Source organism: Seriola dumerili, unplaced genomic scaffold (genome assembly GCF_002260705.1).
Source record: "Seriola dumerili isolate Sdu_G_001 unplaced genomic scaffold, Sdu_1.0 BDQW01000149.1, whole genome shotgun sequence".
NCBI classification, from domain to species: Eukaryota; Metazoa; Chordata; class Actinopteri; order Carangiformes; family Carangidae; genus Seriola; species Seriola dumerili.
The window spans coordinates 14,614,120-14,631,150 of NW_019174404.1; the positions used below are offsets into that span (position 1 = coordinate 14,614,120).

A 17,031-nucleotide genomic window follows, 5' to 3' on the forward strand; every position below is an offset into this window, starting at 1 on the left:
AACATAGAAGGAAAAATTTAAAAAAATAAATAGAAATAAAAACAAGAGGTTAAAAAGAAAAGAGTACATTCATTGGGAGAAAGTACAGTACATTTGATCACTTAACAAAGGGATCTCAGAACAATTTAGACTTGAAACAGGCCACAGTTGGAGCAGCTTTGATACCATCAGGACATTGGTTCCAGAGTTGAGCAGCATAGCAGCTAAAAGCTGCTTCACATGTTTAGTTCTGACAGTATTACTAACACATTTCTCTCCTGTGATTTGAGTAGCTTAGCAGGTGTGTACTGCTGAAACATATCTGAGGGGTATTTTGGTCATGCCCCATGTAGTGATTTACCGGATGTACCAAAAGCCAGTGGAAGGACTTATTGGAGTAATGTGGTCAGTTCTTTTGGTTCTCATGAGGACACAAGCAGCTGCGTTTTGTACAAGCTAAAGCTGTTTGATGGTCTTTATAGGAAGGCCTGTGAAAAGACCATTACAGTAGTCAATCCTGCTGGACATAAAAGCATGAATATGTTTTTTCCAAATAATGTTTTGTCATTAGACCTCTAAGTTTGACTATGTTTTTGACATGGTAAAAAGGTTTTTAGTTATGGCTCTCATGTTTGTTTGTTTTTTTAAATCTGAGATTGCTGTTAATTAAGACACCAAAGTTTTTAAGAATTATCTTTCACTTTAAGTCCTTTTATATTGAGATGAATGCCAATTCTCTCTGCCAAGTCTCTCTTCATTCTTACCTATAAGATTTTTTCAGTTTTGGCCCTGTTCAGATGAAGAAAATCCAGTAGTTAAACTGGTCAATGCATTGACTAAGAAACTCTAGGGCAATGGTTCTCAACCTTTTCCAACTCATGGCCCACTTGAAAATCTCAAAAATGCTGGCAGCCCACCTCCGAACCCATAACAATTCACAACAATTCAATAACGCCTTCTCAGAGCACTTTGTATTTTAATGATAATGATCAAATATGATGTTGGCCCACTTGCGATACCTTTGGGTATCATCTGCATAAGAAATTTTACTGTATTGTAATTTCTCCAAGTGGAAGCACATAAAGGTGGAATAGTAAAGACCCTATGATCGATCCCTGGGGGACACCACAAGTCAAAGATGTTGGTGGTGTGGTATAATTTTGAGGGAAACAAAAAGGCTTCTAAACGTCTTCTAAGCATGATCTTAGCCACTTAATTACTGTACCTGAAAATCCAACCCAATGTTCCAGTCTGTGTAGTCATGTTTTGATCTACAAAGGCTGAACTAAGATCCGATACCACTAGGACTTTTAGGTTCTCCTGTATCAGTATTAGGGCGCACGTTATTTAGAACCTTAGTGAGAGCTCTGATTAGCACAGACAGAAACTCAAAACACTCACATTTAATGTTAAGAGCTTAGTTAATGAAAAACCTTTTTGATGACTTTGCCAACAAATGACTATGAGATAAAAGGCATAAATTCAATTTATCCTCAATGAAAGCTTTGCACGGAAAAAAAACAAATTATCCTGCTAATCCTTATAGTTCACTTTCGGTAATCTGATGTTTCACATGTAAAGACAGACTTCTTACAACAAAAACAAACAATTTAGGTTAAAAAAGACCTTTATTTTCAGTTTCTTTTTTTATAAAAAGACAGCTAAATGTCTTCAGTGTAAAAATATGGAAAATCTAGACACATTCAAAAGACAAAATTCCACATGATCAATGATCATACAGAACGTCTTCAACAAAAAACTAATTTCTTTCAATACTTCAGCAATATTTCAGAAGAGCAGAACATTTTCTCAGTGAGGAAGAAAGCTTTCTCTCCAATTTTTTTTTTTTTTTCTTTTTTAAAAAACTGATCATGGGATCCGTACTGAGTAGGAGGTGATCAGTCTCAGAGACACTGCAAGGCCTCTGCTCTCTCCAGGGACTTTCAATGAACCTGTTGAAAGAAGATTTGAGTCAGTTCAACAGCATAATTCAAGGCTAATGATTCTCTGCAATTTCTTTTCAACTAACCTTAAAAGGCCCGGTAAGCTGGCGTTTATTGTGTCAACTGCATCTACACAGTTCTCTGACAACCTAAGAGGAGAAACAGAAATGAGATCTTGGACACACAAGTTCCTACATACATACAATGGACAACACACATGCAAGACTAATTTTATACTACAAGTATCATGCAACTCAAGCTGAAGGGTTTTTGTCCACCAATGGGATATTTTAACGCTTTGAGTGCAACTACTAATTTTCATTAATCTACATTCTACAGAAATAATCAAGATGGAATTGGTAAGTATCGAGTGAAATGAATGGACCATTATTGGTTTTATTTGAGCAAGAGTTGCATCACAACCATTTCTGATTGTTTTGTACGGCTTATTTTGCTCGGAATAACTACTGATAGCATAATTTTGTACTTCAATGTTTTTGATATGTTTTGGATGACTTGAATTACTTGGATGTTTTGCACAGAAAACAAAACAAAAATCTAACAAATGAGTGTTGGGGTTAGTTTTACCTTCTTGTGGCGATCTTTAGGCTTTTAGAATCCTCTCCACTGCGATTTTTTTCTTTTATAAAAACCAGCCAGCATGACTTTGCATCAAAGTCAAGTAAGATCCCTGCAAGCTTGATTTGAAATACTGTTGAAATTCGGTTATTTCAAGTGGCTGAAGATGCACTGCTCTCTTGAGAGCTTGAAGAGATACACTAACTAAAGGTTAATGACAATACATATTCAAGCACTATATCATTCTCAAGTCAAACATGTATTTGGCAGCACATTACTTCAAGGAATGATGAGCTTTATTATTTTTTTTTTTTGACATCACAAGTGTCATTTAGATAAGTTTTGAAAAACAGAGGAGGAGGATAACGTCATTGGGAAAACACTGCTTTTTTTGTTGTTTTTTTTTTTTTCTTTTTAAAATCAGGCTGACGTGTATACATACAGCTTATTCGGCGTTGTTGAGAAACCACTGAGGACCACTTTCACAAACTGAGGGCATTCCTTTGGTACAACAAAGGCAAAATACCATGTTTAGATTGATTAAAAAGAAACTAGAAACTTTATTGAAACACGCACTGCAGAAAAACATTTTGGGATATATTTAGGATCCTATTTAGCCAAAGGTACACAAGCATTATGCATTTTGGAGACGGTACGGCTTAAAGCAAACACAGTTATCCTAAGGTTATGTACAAAATATTGAGTTGGCTGCAGCCTTCCTTACATGCAGTAAGGATTGTTAACCCTTCAATCTTAACAAGAATTAGTCTAACATCAGCGATGATTTTGCAAGACAGCATAATATACCAATTGTAAAGAGTGGCAAAAATAGAGGCATTTTTCTTTGTCAAATGTAATTCAATAGTGTAATATTTTTTAGGAGATCCTATAACTTCATACAACACGAGATTTGTATCGTAATATAGTAACAAATATACGATAAGACTTGTTTTTAATCAAACGGCTCAGGGCTGTATTTGAGTTTGCAACTAAATCTATTCTAGTTATAGTGAAGTTACATTGAGGCATTATGAAACATTTTTGTCCAGTCAAGAAGGACTTTTAAAATGCAGCCTATGTGAGAAAGGTTTATCGCCACAGTCACTGAAACTGAAATACCCATCAAATACCACTAAACGTTCCTGGTTTATGTCACTAGGACCTTAACTGCCAACTATGCAACTGACACAATCATTAAATAGAAACAGATAAACAATGAAAAAAATGTGCGCTCATTTTTCTCCCCTGGCTCTATGATACATCCAACAAAAGGTCTCCGAGTTTAAAAAACAAAATAATAAAATAAAGCATAAAAAAACGGAACAAACGAGGGAAATTACTTTTGAAAAGTTAAGCGAGTTACAATCTGAGACAGTTGCCACAGCAACTCTCTACCAGTAGCCGTTCAGTATCTTCCATATGGATGTTCTCTATACGATCCCTTCGACTGTCTGGACGGGGGGGCTTTGCCTCCGGCCCCAGAGTTGGACCATGAGTTGTCCCAGTCATCTTGAGCTGCAAGGACAGAAAGAAAAGAAACAAAAAAGTGTGCGAGTGTGGTAGACAGAAGATACAATCATTGCTTAACAATGTGTCGGTGAGCATTTAATTGGTTAGGCACAAAAAAAAAAACAAACAAAAAAAAAAAAAAACAAAAAAAAAAAAAAAGGTGGATGTCATATTTATAATCTTACCATAAGGCTCATATGATGAATCCTGGGCCTCCCCGTGTCCGTAATCATAGTATTCAGTATCCCTGCGGACAGATTGCAAAGTAGTGTTAGAGCAACACACCTCCAACTTGTAGTCAGACTAAATGGGCGAAGCCACCCAAAATTTTGACTTACGCAGGTGCAGACTGCTGACTATAATAACTATCATATCCTTCATAGGCAGGCTCTGCATAGGATTCTTCATATGGAGGCTAGAAGAAAAAAAAAATGAAGTTAGGAAAAGTAAAGTGAGTCACGACTACTTTGACAACAGAATTCACACTTCACCGGGCAAGAGATCACTACCATTTGTTAAGTGACAATTCATGTGAAATCACAAAATAGAGGATTCGAGAAACTTACATAGTCCTCATAGGCATCAGCTTTGGGCTGTGATGCTGAAGGAGGAACTTGGTGTTGCTGGTGGGACAGGGCTGAGGAGGGGAGCATTCTTGGTGCCCCAGCTGCAGGGGGTCTAGAGCGGGGAGCTGAGCCTCCTCTAGTAGGTGCAGAAGGTAGACCACCCCTACCAGATGGTGCACCTCTAGGGGCGCTGCCCCGTCCTAGTCCTCCCCGTGGAGCTCCACCACGCATTGCTCCTCGTGGGCCCCCACGTGGCATTCCTCGCCCCCTGTGGAAAGTTTCTAAAATGTTATCAAACTGAAAACAGATTAGCAAAAATATACTACTACTACTACTAATAATAATAATAAAGTACAGCTACATGTTTGAGCATTTTGCTTCATGCTGCTGCATGACATTCAATGTGCTGCAGAAATCAGGCGCTATTGTCATGAATCAAGCTCCTACCTTGGTCCTCCAGCACCGGGAGGTCCACCTCTGCCCCTTCCTAGGTGACCACCTCGCCCCCTGCCTGAACCATCCTGGGATCCATTCAAGAAGTGAGGATCCATATACGGGTCATGCTCACCAGGTTCCTATAGATGAGACAAAAACAGCAAGTTAAATTATGTTTAGCATTCCCCTGGGGTAGCTAGAGAAAAAAAAAAAACTTGCCTGCACATCTGTAAAGCAAATGTTAAGAGTGTACAAAATATTTCTGTAATTGGGATGTGAGGGGTTCTCCCACACACATACTGGGATAAGGAACTTCTTGACTTCCTCCATGGCATGAGCCATGCGCAGATAGGCTTCTGGGATGGGTGCCGTCACTTCAATGAACACATGCAACTCCATGGCCAGGTGAGCATATTTAGCCTCGCCGCCCTTCCTCAGCTCTTCCTCCTAACAAACACATCAAAGGCAAACGATAATTAACATACAAAACATCACTTACAAGAATAATACTGGGTAACATCCTTTGAACAGTGAAGCGAAGAACACACATACCTTATTTTTGTCCCTCATGGAACCTTTACCCAGAACTGAAATTTTTGCACCAGTGTCCTCCTGGAGTCTCTTAATTGTGCTACCCTGAGGTCCCAAAAGCTTACCGACAAAGTTGACCTGCGGGAAATTTTACAGTATAAATTGCGGCTTTACATTACTCCATGTTGTTGCCATGCATAGAAGACACTACAACTAAATGTAATGGCAGGCAAGTACAGAACAGTTTGTTCCGACAAGAAATCAGGTCATGGCAGCAACATTCAGCACAACAACAAAAAAAAAAAACCTCCTTTCAACTCCACCACACCACAGTTGCAACAGCCCTCTCTTCACTACTTCAATTGCATTTTTAGACTACTGCAAAATAATTCATGCAGAAATGAGACATAGCAGGGCACTGGGCGCGTGACTTGACAAATTCTAGGACAACAAAGCTAGTGGGTGCTTCAAATTGGATACACTGGATTTGTTGTACATGCACAACACTCCTGGGCAAATTATGTTTACTGTTTAAGACCAAGCACTGATGAGAAGAAATGACTTTACCTCAGTTTTTCATTGATGACTAAGAAGAGAACCACAATATTTATAAAGTGTAATTTAATTTAAGTCCCAATGGGACCATTAAGAGTCATTAGGCATGGCCTTAACAGTTGATTGTATCTGCTCAGTTGACCAAGCACCCCTGAGAAAATAGACATTTAGACACTGGTGAAGAACTGCATAATAAAAAAAGAAGGTAACTTCTTACCCTAGGGTACTGTTTAGTGGGAATGAGTACTCGCTCTTTGAGTTTGAGATTCTTGGTAGCAAACAGGTCCAGATATGCTTCCTTCTCTGGCTCTTTCTTGGTATCACCTTTCTGGATCCTCTCAATCTCTGCGGGCAAGAAAAACGTCTTTGACCATGTGGCACTTTCAGAAGTACACATAGAAATGTATTTGCGGTGTAAACGAAAAATAAGCCGCATCTGACGTTATCTTGTAGCAACCTGCAACCCAGTCAAAACAAAGCTTCTTTGTATTCTGTGTCTTGACTGAATACCAAGCCCTTGGATCACACACTCGGTATCTCTTTGGCACATTTGTGCTGAAAACATCATTTTTATTGCATCTGTGCAATAAATGAGCTATAACAATTAACGTGCCTTGCAAACATGAGTCTGGGTCTGGGAAGCGAAATGGAGCTATTCAGTGAATTCGTAAGAACGTTAAGTATAATTAACCGGAAAGGATTCTTGCACATTTGAACATTTATTTAGGTCATCGAATAAATTGATAGGCCGCCAGAGTTAAATAACCCAATCTGACACCATTTTAACCAGAGGGATTTGACCCACATCGCTAACATCCACGTGTTCAGTGCGCCATTGTTCAGGCCGCTATCTGCCGCTGGGACCGGGACAACAAAAAGAAAGTAGGCCACACGCCCTGCTCACGCAAGCTAGCCAGTGTTAGTCCTAATAAGATAGCAACTGATCACACTACCTGCAGAAATAAGCTTCATGGCGTGTGTGAACGAAGAATCCAAGCTGTCCTTTTCAGCCAGGAGCTCCGGGAGGTACTTGCTGTCTTCCATTTTGATTTTCTTCTGTGCTGGGCTTGACTCGATGACGGACTCAGATTTGCTCTTATTAGCATTCGCTTGGTTCATAATGCACTAGCACGGCCAGGTTAACGAACGAAGCCTTGCTAGGTTCGTTAGCTTCGCCTTAAATCGAAACTGCGGCCAAGTAGATAACGGCAAAAACGGTCACGCCACACAACCTCCGGTTTCTTTCCGTGGAAAGTCGTTTGGCTCTTGTCAATGGACAAAGGAGAGATGGCGCAGCTGCATTTGAGTGAGATGGGAGGAAGGGACACGGGAGGAGACAATGACGTCACCACCACCGAGCAACAAGGTAGAGACGAAACTTTATGGAGCAAGTTGCCTCTTTGCTTTGTTTATTTTCTTAACAGGGGCGGGAATAAATGGGCCACTTTGGCAAGATACATAGTTATACTGGTGGTAGTGAATTCCGATAGTTAAGTCCCGTTTCATAAATTCATATTAACAAGTATTAATGAAACTCAAGGCAGTCAGACATTGAGACAAACAGCTGTTAGCGTAACGGAAAAAAGACATACATGATTAATGAATCAAGTGAATAATTATCTTTTAATTCAACCAATAGAGCCATTCAACGTGTACAAACAGCAGTATGTATAGTTTAACAACTGTCACTGAAGTTAGTGTTCAATTGCTAATTTGGCCCAGAGACATATTTGTACTTAAGTTTAAACTTTTTCCAGAGCAACTGCATTTTATGTTGCCATGCACGTTTCTTCTTTCTTTCTTTCAGCATATTCCACCATTTGGCAAAGATTGATTACTGCCTACTACTTTTTTTCTGCCTCAAATTTTGCGTTATCCTTGCGCTACACTACTTACTGTTGTTGAACGCATTGTGCATGTATATGGTAGGTGACAATAAAGATTAGTTAAACTGTTATCCTCCACAATGTTTTAACGGGAACTTTGTTTTTTTTTTTTATCATCATCCACACACCATTGCTTTAGATTACTTTCAGATGAGGCATTTATTCAGAACAGCTGTGAGAAACTGCCTGGGATTGGTCAGTTAAATCACAAGCACAGCCATGAACCTTCTCTATTATGTAGTGCACAAAAGTATTTTCTTGAATATGCTGGTATTGCATTTGATGTTTCCCTGCGCAGGATTTGCTGTGATCATGTCTGTCAGGTACCATTTTTCTCCTCTGGTTGAGCCTCTGAGGTGAGGCTCTTGCTGGCCTTATTGATGTGGTTTGATTGGAGGCTTGAAGTGAGAGCTGCAAGTTTACCCAAACCCACATTCCATGATGACCACATAGACTGTGGTTGCAAACACACATAAGACATAACTTTCCAACCCAGAGTTTTACATAGGAGTAATGTACTAGTAATGACTAACAAGTTGACAGTAGACTTTTGTGAATGAATCTCTCAACACCAATTTTAATTGACCTCCTCTGACTGTTAATACAAGCACAACATGCACTCAGACTTATAATATAGCATATTTCTCAGATGGCAATCAATCTGTTGCACTTTGGCATTCAGCCCATGTACTGCAAAAGAAAACCCCCTGCTCTTCTTTTGTGTTGACTTAATGGAAGCATTTTTCCTTTCAAGGTTACATATTCTCAGATTTCAATATGAACAGTTATAGACACAGACCATGAAGTTCACAATCCTATATTTGTGTGCTTGTGTGCACAACTTTAAATATTGGCTGACCTGACTGAACAACTTGCATCAACCATAGTGTTGTGAACAAAAGAACAGATCAACTCACATTTATATATATATATATATACAGGCTGGTATATATGTTTAAATAATTCATATAGAATGTGAGACAGTTTCTAATATGTTGCTATGTTGTGTATGTGACATATGGGCATTATTTGTTTTGGATATTTGTTATTTAATTCTTTTCTCAAAAGTAAAGGCTGTGTCCCTCAGAAGGACTTAATATCCACAAAATATTCAAAAGTGAGATTTAATTTTAATTTAATGTTCCAGCAACCATTTAATCGCCCAAGAAAAATAAACATTTGTTGATTTATTTACAGTGATCAGTAAGGCATCAACACAATTTCAATTTTGAAAAAGAATTTGCAAAAGCATTTCAAGTAAAACTGGGTCAACAAAAAACATTACACTCTTAAATCAAATTTTTACTTTTCAATAATGACTTTAATTTAAGAGTTCGGTTCCATGCTACTATTCCTCATTTAGATTGAAAGTTATTATGATTTCTGAAATAGTGTATCTCATGAAATACCAGCGTCATATAATTAATCTGTAATCCGTCAGTCATAAACAGTTCACCCTAGAAGTAGAAAACCTGATATTACAAGTCAATAATCAGTGCCTTACATAAAAAGGCCACTTAAACTGGCCATGTAGATATTCCAGTTCCATAGAACCAGGAGTGTGATCTCCCTCTGGAGCTGTCATCAGATATCAACAATGGCAAATATCTCTGGTTTTTCTTTATCATGGATCTGCATTGCAGAGTATGTGATGGCTTTCACCTCTGTTCCCTGGAATGGCAACACAGGACATAACACTTAGAATAAATGCACTACAATTATGTACCTTTCATTCTTAATCTTACATAATTCCTCTATTAAATATTAATTCACTTCCGTCAATAGCCTACCTGTGGATGCTTCTCCAGAGAGAATTCTTCACCCCACCTTTAATCAACAAAAGTAAATCTAGGTTGTGAGAGAGCAGCTTCAGGGAGAAAAGAATTCATCCACATTCAAACCATTCATAATTCAGTGATCTCTTGTATATGCTACATTACTATACATGCAACATTTTTCCAAATAAAAGGCAGACAGCACACGTTTGAATCTTTTGCACACACATCCGTTCATGATGATCTATGACAGTTTGGACTCAGAGTATGTGTATGTGTTCAACAGTCATTATAAAAACCTCTATAGATCACCCATAAAATACAGATGATAAACAAAATAGTGTAAACATCTAATGCTAATGGCCTTAAAATCTGAAGAAATTTAGTCACACAAACACTGCTACCACTCTGGGTAATATTAGATGGAAGTGACCAGTATTCTTCAGCTGTAAAAATCTGGCAATCAAAACTCTGATGTGCAAGTTTTCAAAGTAACATTAGACAACTACCAAAGCTCTAAAGGCCCTTCATGTTATTAGGAACAGGTAACCAGACTTACCCAATGGAGCGGATCTTGAAATGCATTCTGTCTATGTGCACCACTTTGACTTCCTGTCAAGAGAATAAAATGAGGAAACAAGTGATTACCACATAAGGTGTTTTCATAGTCTGTGCATAAACAACATCCTATTACATGTTTTAAGAAAATGATGCACTGCAGTGTAAAAGAACTCAGTGTATTTTGTATATTTCTGGAGTATATCCCAGCATACATCAAGTAACAGTAACAGTAACAGTAACAGTCTCTCACATCATACAAATTATGGGTTAACAGTCTCTAATCCATTTGACATTGTGTCTTTGTACACCCGTGTGGCTGTAGGAAGAACAAACTCTACTCAGAAAAAAACAGGGCCCAAAATAATAACATTGTTTGCAGCGATATGTCCACCATCACACAACTAACCACTGACAAACACACTCACCCTGGGAACGAAGAAGAGATCTGCACAAAACTTGTATAACCAGTCATCTAGGAAATGGAAGAGAAGAGACTCCATGTCGTCACCTTTTGAGCAGGCGATGAGGGGAAAAGAGTAAACATAAGAGTTTAATGACAGTACAACTGATAGAATAGTTAGGACTGAGGCTTGTGTTGAACAGACAGGGACTCTCACCCTGTGACTCCACTTCAACGGTATCAATTGGCTCCACTGTCTCTGTGTCCGTCATGTAGCCAAACATGCCCATGGCACATTGCTCGAAGGCTTCTTCCAGAGAGTCTCCCCAGGAATGAATTCTGGGAAGAGAAAATGTGTGTTATGATAACGATGACCGCCGAAGAACAACAGAGAAACATGAGATCTGACAAACACATTACGAAAATATCAAAACACACTCACTGTACATCTGCTGTATGATCCAAATCTGTGAAATTAACATCACAACATGATCACACAGAGCAAGTTGATTTCTTGCTATTAGACCAACTTCATGGAAACAATGAGGCTAGGTATGGCGTATGGCTACATTATTCATAGTAACTTGAGACTTACATTCATATTTCTTGTTGATTGGCGGATATTTCGACTTAACAACTTTCTGTGCCTGAGTCAGGTCTAGCGGACGATCGTCCATTGTAGCTATAAGTCTGTTTAACGTCTAAAAAGATAAACAAATCTAATCTTCACCATGTCGGTGTTACAACCGGGTTACAACATGGAAATCAGGAGGAGGTTCCGGATGTAGTAATAGTAGTAATGTGATGCGGTGATGACTTCCTGTCCGCTTTGGTGAACGCTGATTGGCTTGTCACCTTCTATGGAGTTGGCGCCATTGCAAGCCTCCGTGCTGTCTTCAGAGCCCTCTCCTCTCAAAAAATACTACTCTTTGCCAGAATTAGCGTTTTAACTGCGACGTAATGGCTGATAAAGACGGTAAGAGTGTGAATTAGGTGACTATGTCTGTGTGTGTGCACTCCAGAGTGACAGAAAGTGCGAGTCCGGATGGACCGGTGGTTGTTGGCGCGCCGGCCAGCATCTCCTTTCATTGTTAGAAACCAACCAGCCAGCTAGCTGATAGCTAACGTTAGCTGCTGACAGGCTGGCTACACAGGGTTTTTAGTTTACGAGTGCAGGTTAACTCACTTTTCCACATGGGTTGAGGTGTTGCTTAGGATCCCCCCCACAGACTAATGGGGATTTTGTATTCGTGAAGCTAACTCTTTCTACGCGTGCTAACGTTAGCTTATCAGCAAAATAAACCCGGTTTGCTTGCTAATGTGAATTTACCAAGGAAAAGACTTGGTTTAACTCTCCTTAAATGCATCGCAATATCCTCTGCTCTGTCCAGGGGAATTAGACGCTTAGTTTTCATCGCTCTGTGTTGCTGGCTAATAATACTTTGCAGCTGCGTTTGACGATGCTGTGGAGGAAAGGGTGATCAATGAGGAGTACAAGATCTGGAAGAAGAACACCCCTTTCCTCTATGACCTGGTTATGACTCACGCCCTGGAGTGGCCCAGCCTCACCGCCCAGTGGCTGCCAGATGTCACCAGGTGAGTGTTGCACCCTGACATTCACCAAAACATGACAAGAGGGAGGTCTGGGTGATGTATGTGTTATGTTCCTCTTCACAGACCAGAGGGTAAAGACTACAGTGTGCACAGGCTGGTCCTGGGGACACACACTTCTGATGAACAGAATCACCTTGTGATTGCCAGTGTTCAGCTCCCAAATGATGATGCTCAGTTTGATGCCTCACACTATGACAGCGAGAAAGGAGGTGAGGGATATTATATGATATTTTAACATAAACATTACTGTCTTTCATTGTAATAAACTGTCATGAAGTTCTTATATTAGGATGTTGTGGCTCACAGTTCTTGTCAATGAAAGTTAAACTTTGCTGAAATCTTTAATGCTTCAGAAAATATAGGTATGTATTTTTGTTTTTTGTAATATTTTGGTTAATCAAATACACTTTCCCATACCATACCCCATTTAACATGCTTAGTAGAACAGAATTGCTTTTCATACATGTACTTTTGCAACAACCATCTTATGTATATGCTGTTCCTTAATTCAGAGTTTGGAGGTTTTGGTTCTGTAAGTGGGAAGATAGAGATAGAGATCAAGATCAACCATGAGGGAGAAGTGAACAGAGCGCGTTACATGCCTCAGAATCCTTGCATCATTGCCACCAAGACCCCCACCAGTGATGTGCTGGTCTTTGATTACACAAAGCACCCCTCGAAGCCCGGTAAGATTACAGCCCAATCATATTTTCTGAAGAGTTTTCAAAATAGTTTCCGCTCAATTTTATTACATTGCTTTTATTGGTATTGAAGACCCTTCAGGAGAGTGCACCCCAGATCTGCGCTTGAGAGGCCACCAGAAGGAGGGCTATGGCCTCTCCTGGAACCCAAACCTCAGTGGCTGTCTCCTCAGTGCCTCTGATGACCATGTAAGCAACCTCTCATTATCTTCTGTTCTTTTTAATGTTTTGGTCAGTAGAACTCGGCTGATATTCGATATTATCAAATACTATTGAATATCGCAATATTTTCCTGCTGTATGCAATATCTTTAAGATCATAATATTGAAATTTTATTTCATTTTATTTTTGCAGTTTTGCACAGTTTTCCCTGCTGCCAAGTCTGATCCTCATTTCACTGCTTGCTTACTGTACATTGTACCTTAATGTGTGACAAAAAATTTAACTGCATCGCTTATACCTGAAATATAAAATACAACAATATAATTATATTGAACCCCAACCTCCCCTGGGATAATATTGGATATTGTTCAAGCCTATTGTTAGTACACTTTCTTACCCACCCCCTGTTCCTCTGTTCTCTCTTGCAGACTATTTGCCTGTGGGACATCAGCACAGTGCCCAAGGAGGGGAAGATTGTGGATGCCAAGACCATCTTCACAGGCCACACAGCAGTGGTGGAGGATGTCTCCTGGCATTTGCTCCATGAGTCACTCTTTGGATCTGTGGCTGATGACCAGAAACTCATGATGTGAGCAGCCCTTATTTTGATCCCAGAATTCACCACCCGCTGTGGAGAGTTGCTGTTCAGTTTCAACTCTTTTTAACAATGGTGCCTTTGTCCGTTTCGGCACAGCTGGGATACGCGGTCCAACAACACCTCCAAGCCCAGCCATGCAGTGGATGCCCACACTGCTGAGGTCAACTGCCTGTCCTTCAATCCCTACAGTGAGTTCATCCTGGCCACTGGCTCTGCAGATAAGGTAGGTCCATGCCCTGCACAGCTATTAAACAGCAAGCTGCTGTACAATGATACATGATCTATTCTTATACTCTCAGTATAATGAGGTGAATCAGTGAAAGCGGACCACTTTTATTTTTAGACCGTGGCTCTTTGGGACCTAAGGAATCTGAAACTAAAGCTGCACTCGTTTGAGTCTCACAAAGACGAAATCTTCCAGGTAAGAAGTGAATCTCTGATCAGTTACATTCATTTAACGTACAGCATGTAGCAGAGTTATCGTTTGGTCGATCTGTATGGGCTCAAAATAGGGTCAAATTTTTATTTGATCTTGTAAAGTGATGTTTACAAATAATTCCGGAGTTTGTAGTTGTAAATCAAACTCTGTAAACCTGTAAAATAAATTTGCATGAGATATTCATGTTTGTACAGCTGTAGAAAAGATTTGTTTTTGTCGGGAAAAAAGAGAGAGACAAAAGGCCCTTTGTCAGCTTGTGTACAGATTCAAAGCAGAAAACGGTGCGTGAAAGTCATTCAAAACTCAATGTTCCAAATGTAACACTGATGTTACAAGTATGGATTTTGACCCCGTGTTTACATCTGAATCTGACTGGACAATGACCAATCAAAAAGTAGAGTCCAATCAGAGCGCATGTGGTTACGTTACCTGAAAGGTGTAGATTTTCAAGACGTGCATAATTTCCTTTTGTCAAGTACAAACTTGAACTTCTCTTATTTATTTATCATTATTATTATTATTATTATTATTATTATTTATTTATTTAGCAGGTGTACAGGTTGATTTACAACTACAAACTTTGGAATTATATGTTCACTTCGCTTTACTAGCTGAAAATCCTCTTTGACCCAAATTTGAGCCCATAGATCTGGAGTTAGGTTGTAAACACTGGCTGGTAGATGAAAAAATTGAGGCTTAAATGAATGCTGTGGGCCACTGACCATGTTGTGGAATGGGGCCTGTTTGCCATTTAAGCCACCTGTCTTGCCCATGGCTTTATGAGATCAAGCATGTTATAATTGTTATCTATATGATGTGATTCAAAGGTGGGACTAGAGAACAGCCAAAAGGCAACAGTCAACCCACTGTTTCTGAAAACTTTTAGTGTTGTTGATAATGCTACTTTTGATTAGTTTAATGTTCATGGAGTGCTTTGTGGCAGAAATGCATGCATGAAACATCCGGTCCATTTCATCCCAACAGGTTCAGTGGTCTCCTCATAACGAGACCATCCTGGCCTCCAGCGGCACAGACAGAAGGCTCAACGTCTGGGACCTCAGTAAGATCGGAGAGGAGCAGTCTCCAGAAGATGCTGAGGATGGCCCTCCTGAGCTGCTGGTCAGTTTTATGGTTGTGTGCGCAACTTTTTTAATTTTTAATTTTAAAGGTTCCATATTGTAGAAAGTGAGATTTCCATGACATTTTCAATTATAAAGCGGGTTTAGGTGCTATATAAATACTGTTAAAGTATCAAAGCACTCAGTCCACAGAGACGCACACACAGCCCGTATTCAGAAACTGTGCCGTATAACTAGTCATCAGGACCTGTGCAATTAGGTAATGTCTCAACTATACAGTCCCCGCCCTCAGCCATGCCCCCCACCACAGCCCACCCAGACCCACTATACAACCTTTTTTTTTCTTTTTACTTTATTAACAACGTGACACCAAGCAGTCATTCTGTTCCTGAGCTCACAAGTTGCAAGACAAAAATGTTGTGGAAACGCTGCACAATCATTGGATGTCAGGAAGCCAGTATATCACTGCACAGCCTTCCCAAGGAGAGTAATATTAGAGACCAGTAGCTAGAGTTTACTTTTTCTGAAATTTCAGCATTTTAGGCCAAATATGTCCGTCCACAATATCTTCTTTTGGATATCAAAACCTTAAAAAAAAAATCGGGAAAAATACAAAATATGGAGCTTTTTTTCAAATTGAATTTCAAGTGCTGGAGTAATCCCTCCTGCTCTGTTTGTCTTTAGTTCATCCATGGAGGACACACAGCTAAGATCTCAGATTTCTCTTGGAACCCCAACGAGCCGTGGGTCATCTGTTCTGTATCAGAGGACAACATCATGCAAGTCTGGCAGATGGTAAGAGCCTTGTTTATTGGCAAGGGTGTCAGAACTTCATTTAATTATGTGGAGTCATAAGAACATGAAATAATAGACATAATACGAAGAGAACTTTGATATTAAAGTGCATTTATTACAACAATCAGAACAAATTACAGTAAATATTTCTAACATGTTCTCCAACAGGCCGAAAACATCTACAATGATGAAGACCCAGAAGGTGCTGCAGATTCAGAGGTTCAAGCATGAGTCCAGTCTCCACGTCTCTTCGTTTGACCTGCTTGTTAAAAATGGATCACATTTCCAATGTTGGGTGCATCAGCAGTAATGTCTTTTTAAAAAAAAACACAAAAAAAAACATTTTGGGCAGCAGTGGTTTTGTAGAAAATTAAAGAATAAAATGCTGCATTGTCATCATGTTGTGAGGTATTTAAAATACAGTCTGTATCGGTCAGATTTTTAGATCTTTAGTTTTTCAGACTCCCAGTAATCCACTCTGGTTTGTGACGAAACCATCACAGATGAGTCCATCATTCAGGTTTGCATAATGATGGTTTCATTTGTTTCTTCTTGATTAGTTGTGCTGAAAGCATTTCTACAGAGATCCATTTTTAATAAAATTGTACATACTGTAGGTTTTTCCTTTTTATTTGCTTGATATTTGTAGTAGGAATTTTCCAGATTGTGTGTTGTCACTTGTATGTGTTTTTTTCACTGCATTTTTTTGTTTTTCTGTGCTGCATCTGATCTCTTGTGTACTTAAGTATATTCATAATAAAAAATATTTACATTAAATCAATTTGCTTTGTTTTTTGATACAGCATATCAGATGTTAAACTGTATGTAAGAGAAATTTTAAGTAATGAGTCTGTAAAAGCGAATAAATACCAAGTTTGAATTATGCTGCATATTATTAAGTTTTAGCTGTCTGACATGAAATGA

The 17,031-nt window shown here is 39.2% G+C and overlaps 3 protein-coding genes across 8 annotated transcripts; 1 reads left to right on the forward strand and 2 right to left on the reverse strand.

Moving 5' to 3' along the window:
• Positions 1–1,832: 1,832 nt before the first annotated feature.
• Positions 1,833–7,382, reverse strand: LOC111225541 (KH domain-containing, RNA-binding, signal transduction-associated protein 1-like). 2 transcript variants are annotated; one of them, XR_002665271.1, is made up of 11 exons: positions 7,051–7,382; positions 6,315–6,442; positions 5,564–5,680; positions 5,312–5,458; positions 5,024–5,151; positions 4,577–4,844; positions 4,349–4,425; positions 4,196–4,257; positions 3,842–4,016; positions 2,009–2,071; positions 1,833–1,931 (listed from the first exon to the last, which is right to left on the reverse strand). XR_002665271.1 is itself a non-coding variant. In XM_022750481.1 (9 exons), the coding sequence occupies exons 1-9, from the start codon at positions 7,214–7,216 to the stop codon at positions 3,907–3,909; spliced, it is 1,203 nt and encodes a 400-aa protein (XP_022606202.1). In that variant the 5' UTR covers positions 7,217–7,382; the 3' UTR covers positions 3,032–3,906. The 2 variants fall into 2 exon arrangements, 1 of the variants encoding a protein (XP_022606202.1); XM_022750481.1 differs by lacking the exons at positions 1,833–1,931; positions 2,009–2,071 and having other exon boundaries at positions 3,032–4,016.
• LOC111225540 (histone-binding protein RBBP4) lies at positions 7,352–16,990 on the forward strand. 4 transcript variants are annotated; one of them, XM_022750477.1, is made up of 12 exons: positions 7,352–7,463; positions 12,168–12,315; positions 12,397–12,542; positions 12,687–12,695; positions 12,846–13,019; positions 13,108–13,223; positions 13,625–13,785; positions 13,891–14,017; positions 14,138–14,215; positions 15,218–15,352; positions 15,997–16,107; positions 16,276–16,990. In XM_022750477.1, the coding sequence occupies exons 1-12, from the start codon at positions 7,370–7,372 to the stop codon at positions 16,336–16,338; spliced, it is 1,362 nt and encodes a 453-aa protein (XP_022606198.1). In that variant the 5' UTR covers positions 7,352–7,369; the 3' UTR covers positions 16,339–16,990. The 4 variants fall into 4 exon arrangements, with proteins under 4 accessions (XP_022606198.1, XP_022606199.1, XP_022606200.1 ...); XM_022750479.1 differs by lacking the exon at positions 7,352–7,463 and adding an exon at positions 11,577–11,695; XM_022750478.1 differs by lacking the exon at positions 12,687–12,695.
• zbtb8os (zinc finger and BTB domain containing 8 opposite strand) lies at positions 7,778–11,488 on the reverse strand. 2 transcript variants are annotated; one of them, XM_022750484.1, is made up of 7 exons: positions 11,315–11,488; positions 11,162–11,186; positions 10,937–11,058; positions 10,745–10,791; positions 10,318–10,370; positions 9,774–9,810; positions 7,778–9,654 (listed from the first exon to the last, which is right to left on the reverse strand). In XM_022750484.1, exons 1-7 carry the CDS (start codon positions 11,394–11,396, stop codon positions 9,568–9,570), a joined length of 453 nt encoding a protein of 150 aa, XP_022606205.1. In that variant the 5' UTR covers positions 11,397–11,488; the 3' UTR covers positions 7,778–9,567. The 2 variants fall into 2 exon arrangements, with proteins under 2 accessions (XP_022606205.1, XP_022606204.1); XM_022750483.1 differs by having other exon boundaries at positions 7,790–9,654; positions 10,745–10,827.
• Positions 16,991–17,031: the final 41 nt, after the last annotated feature.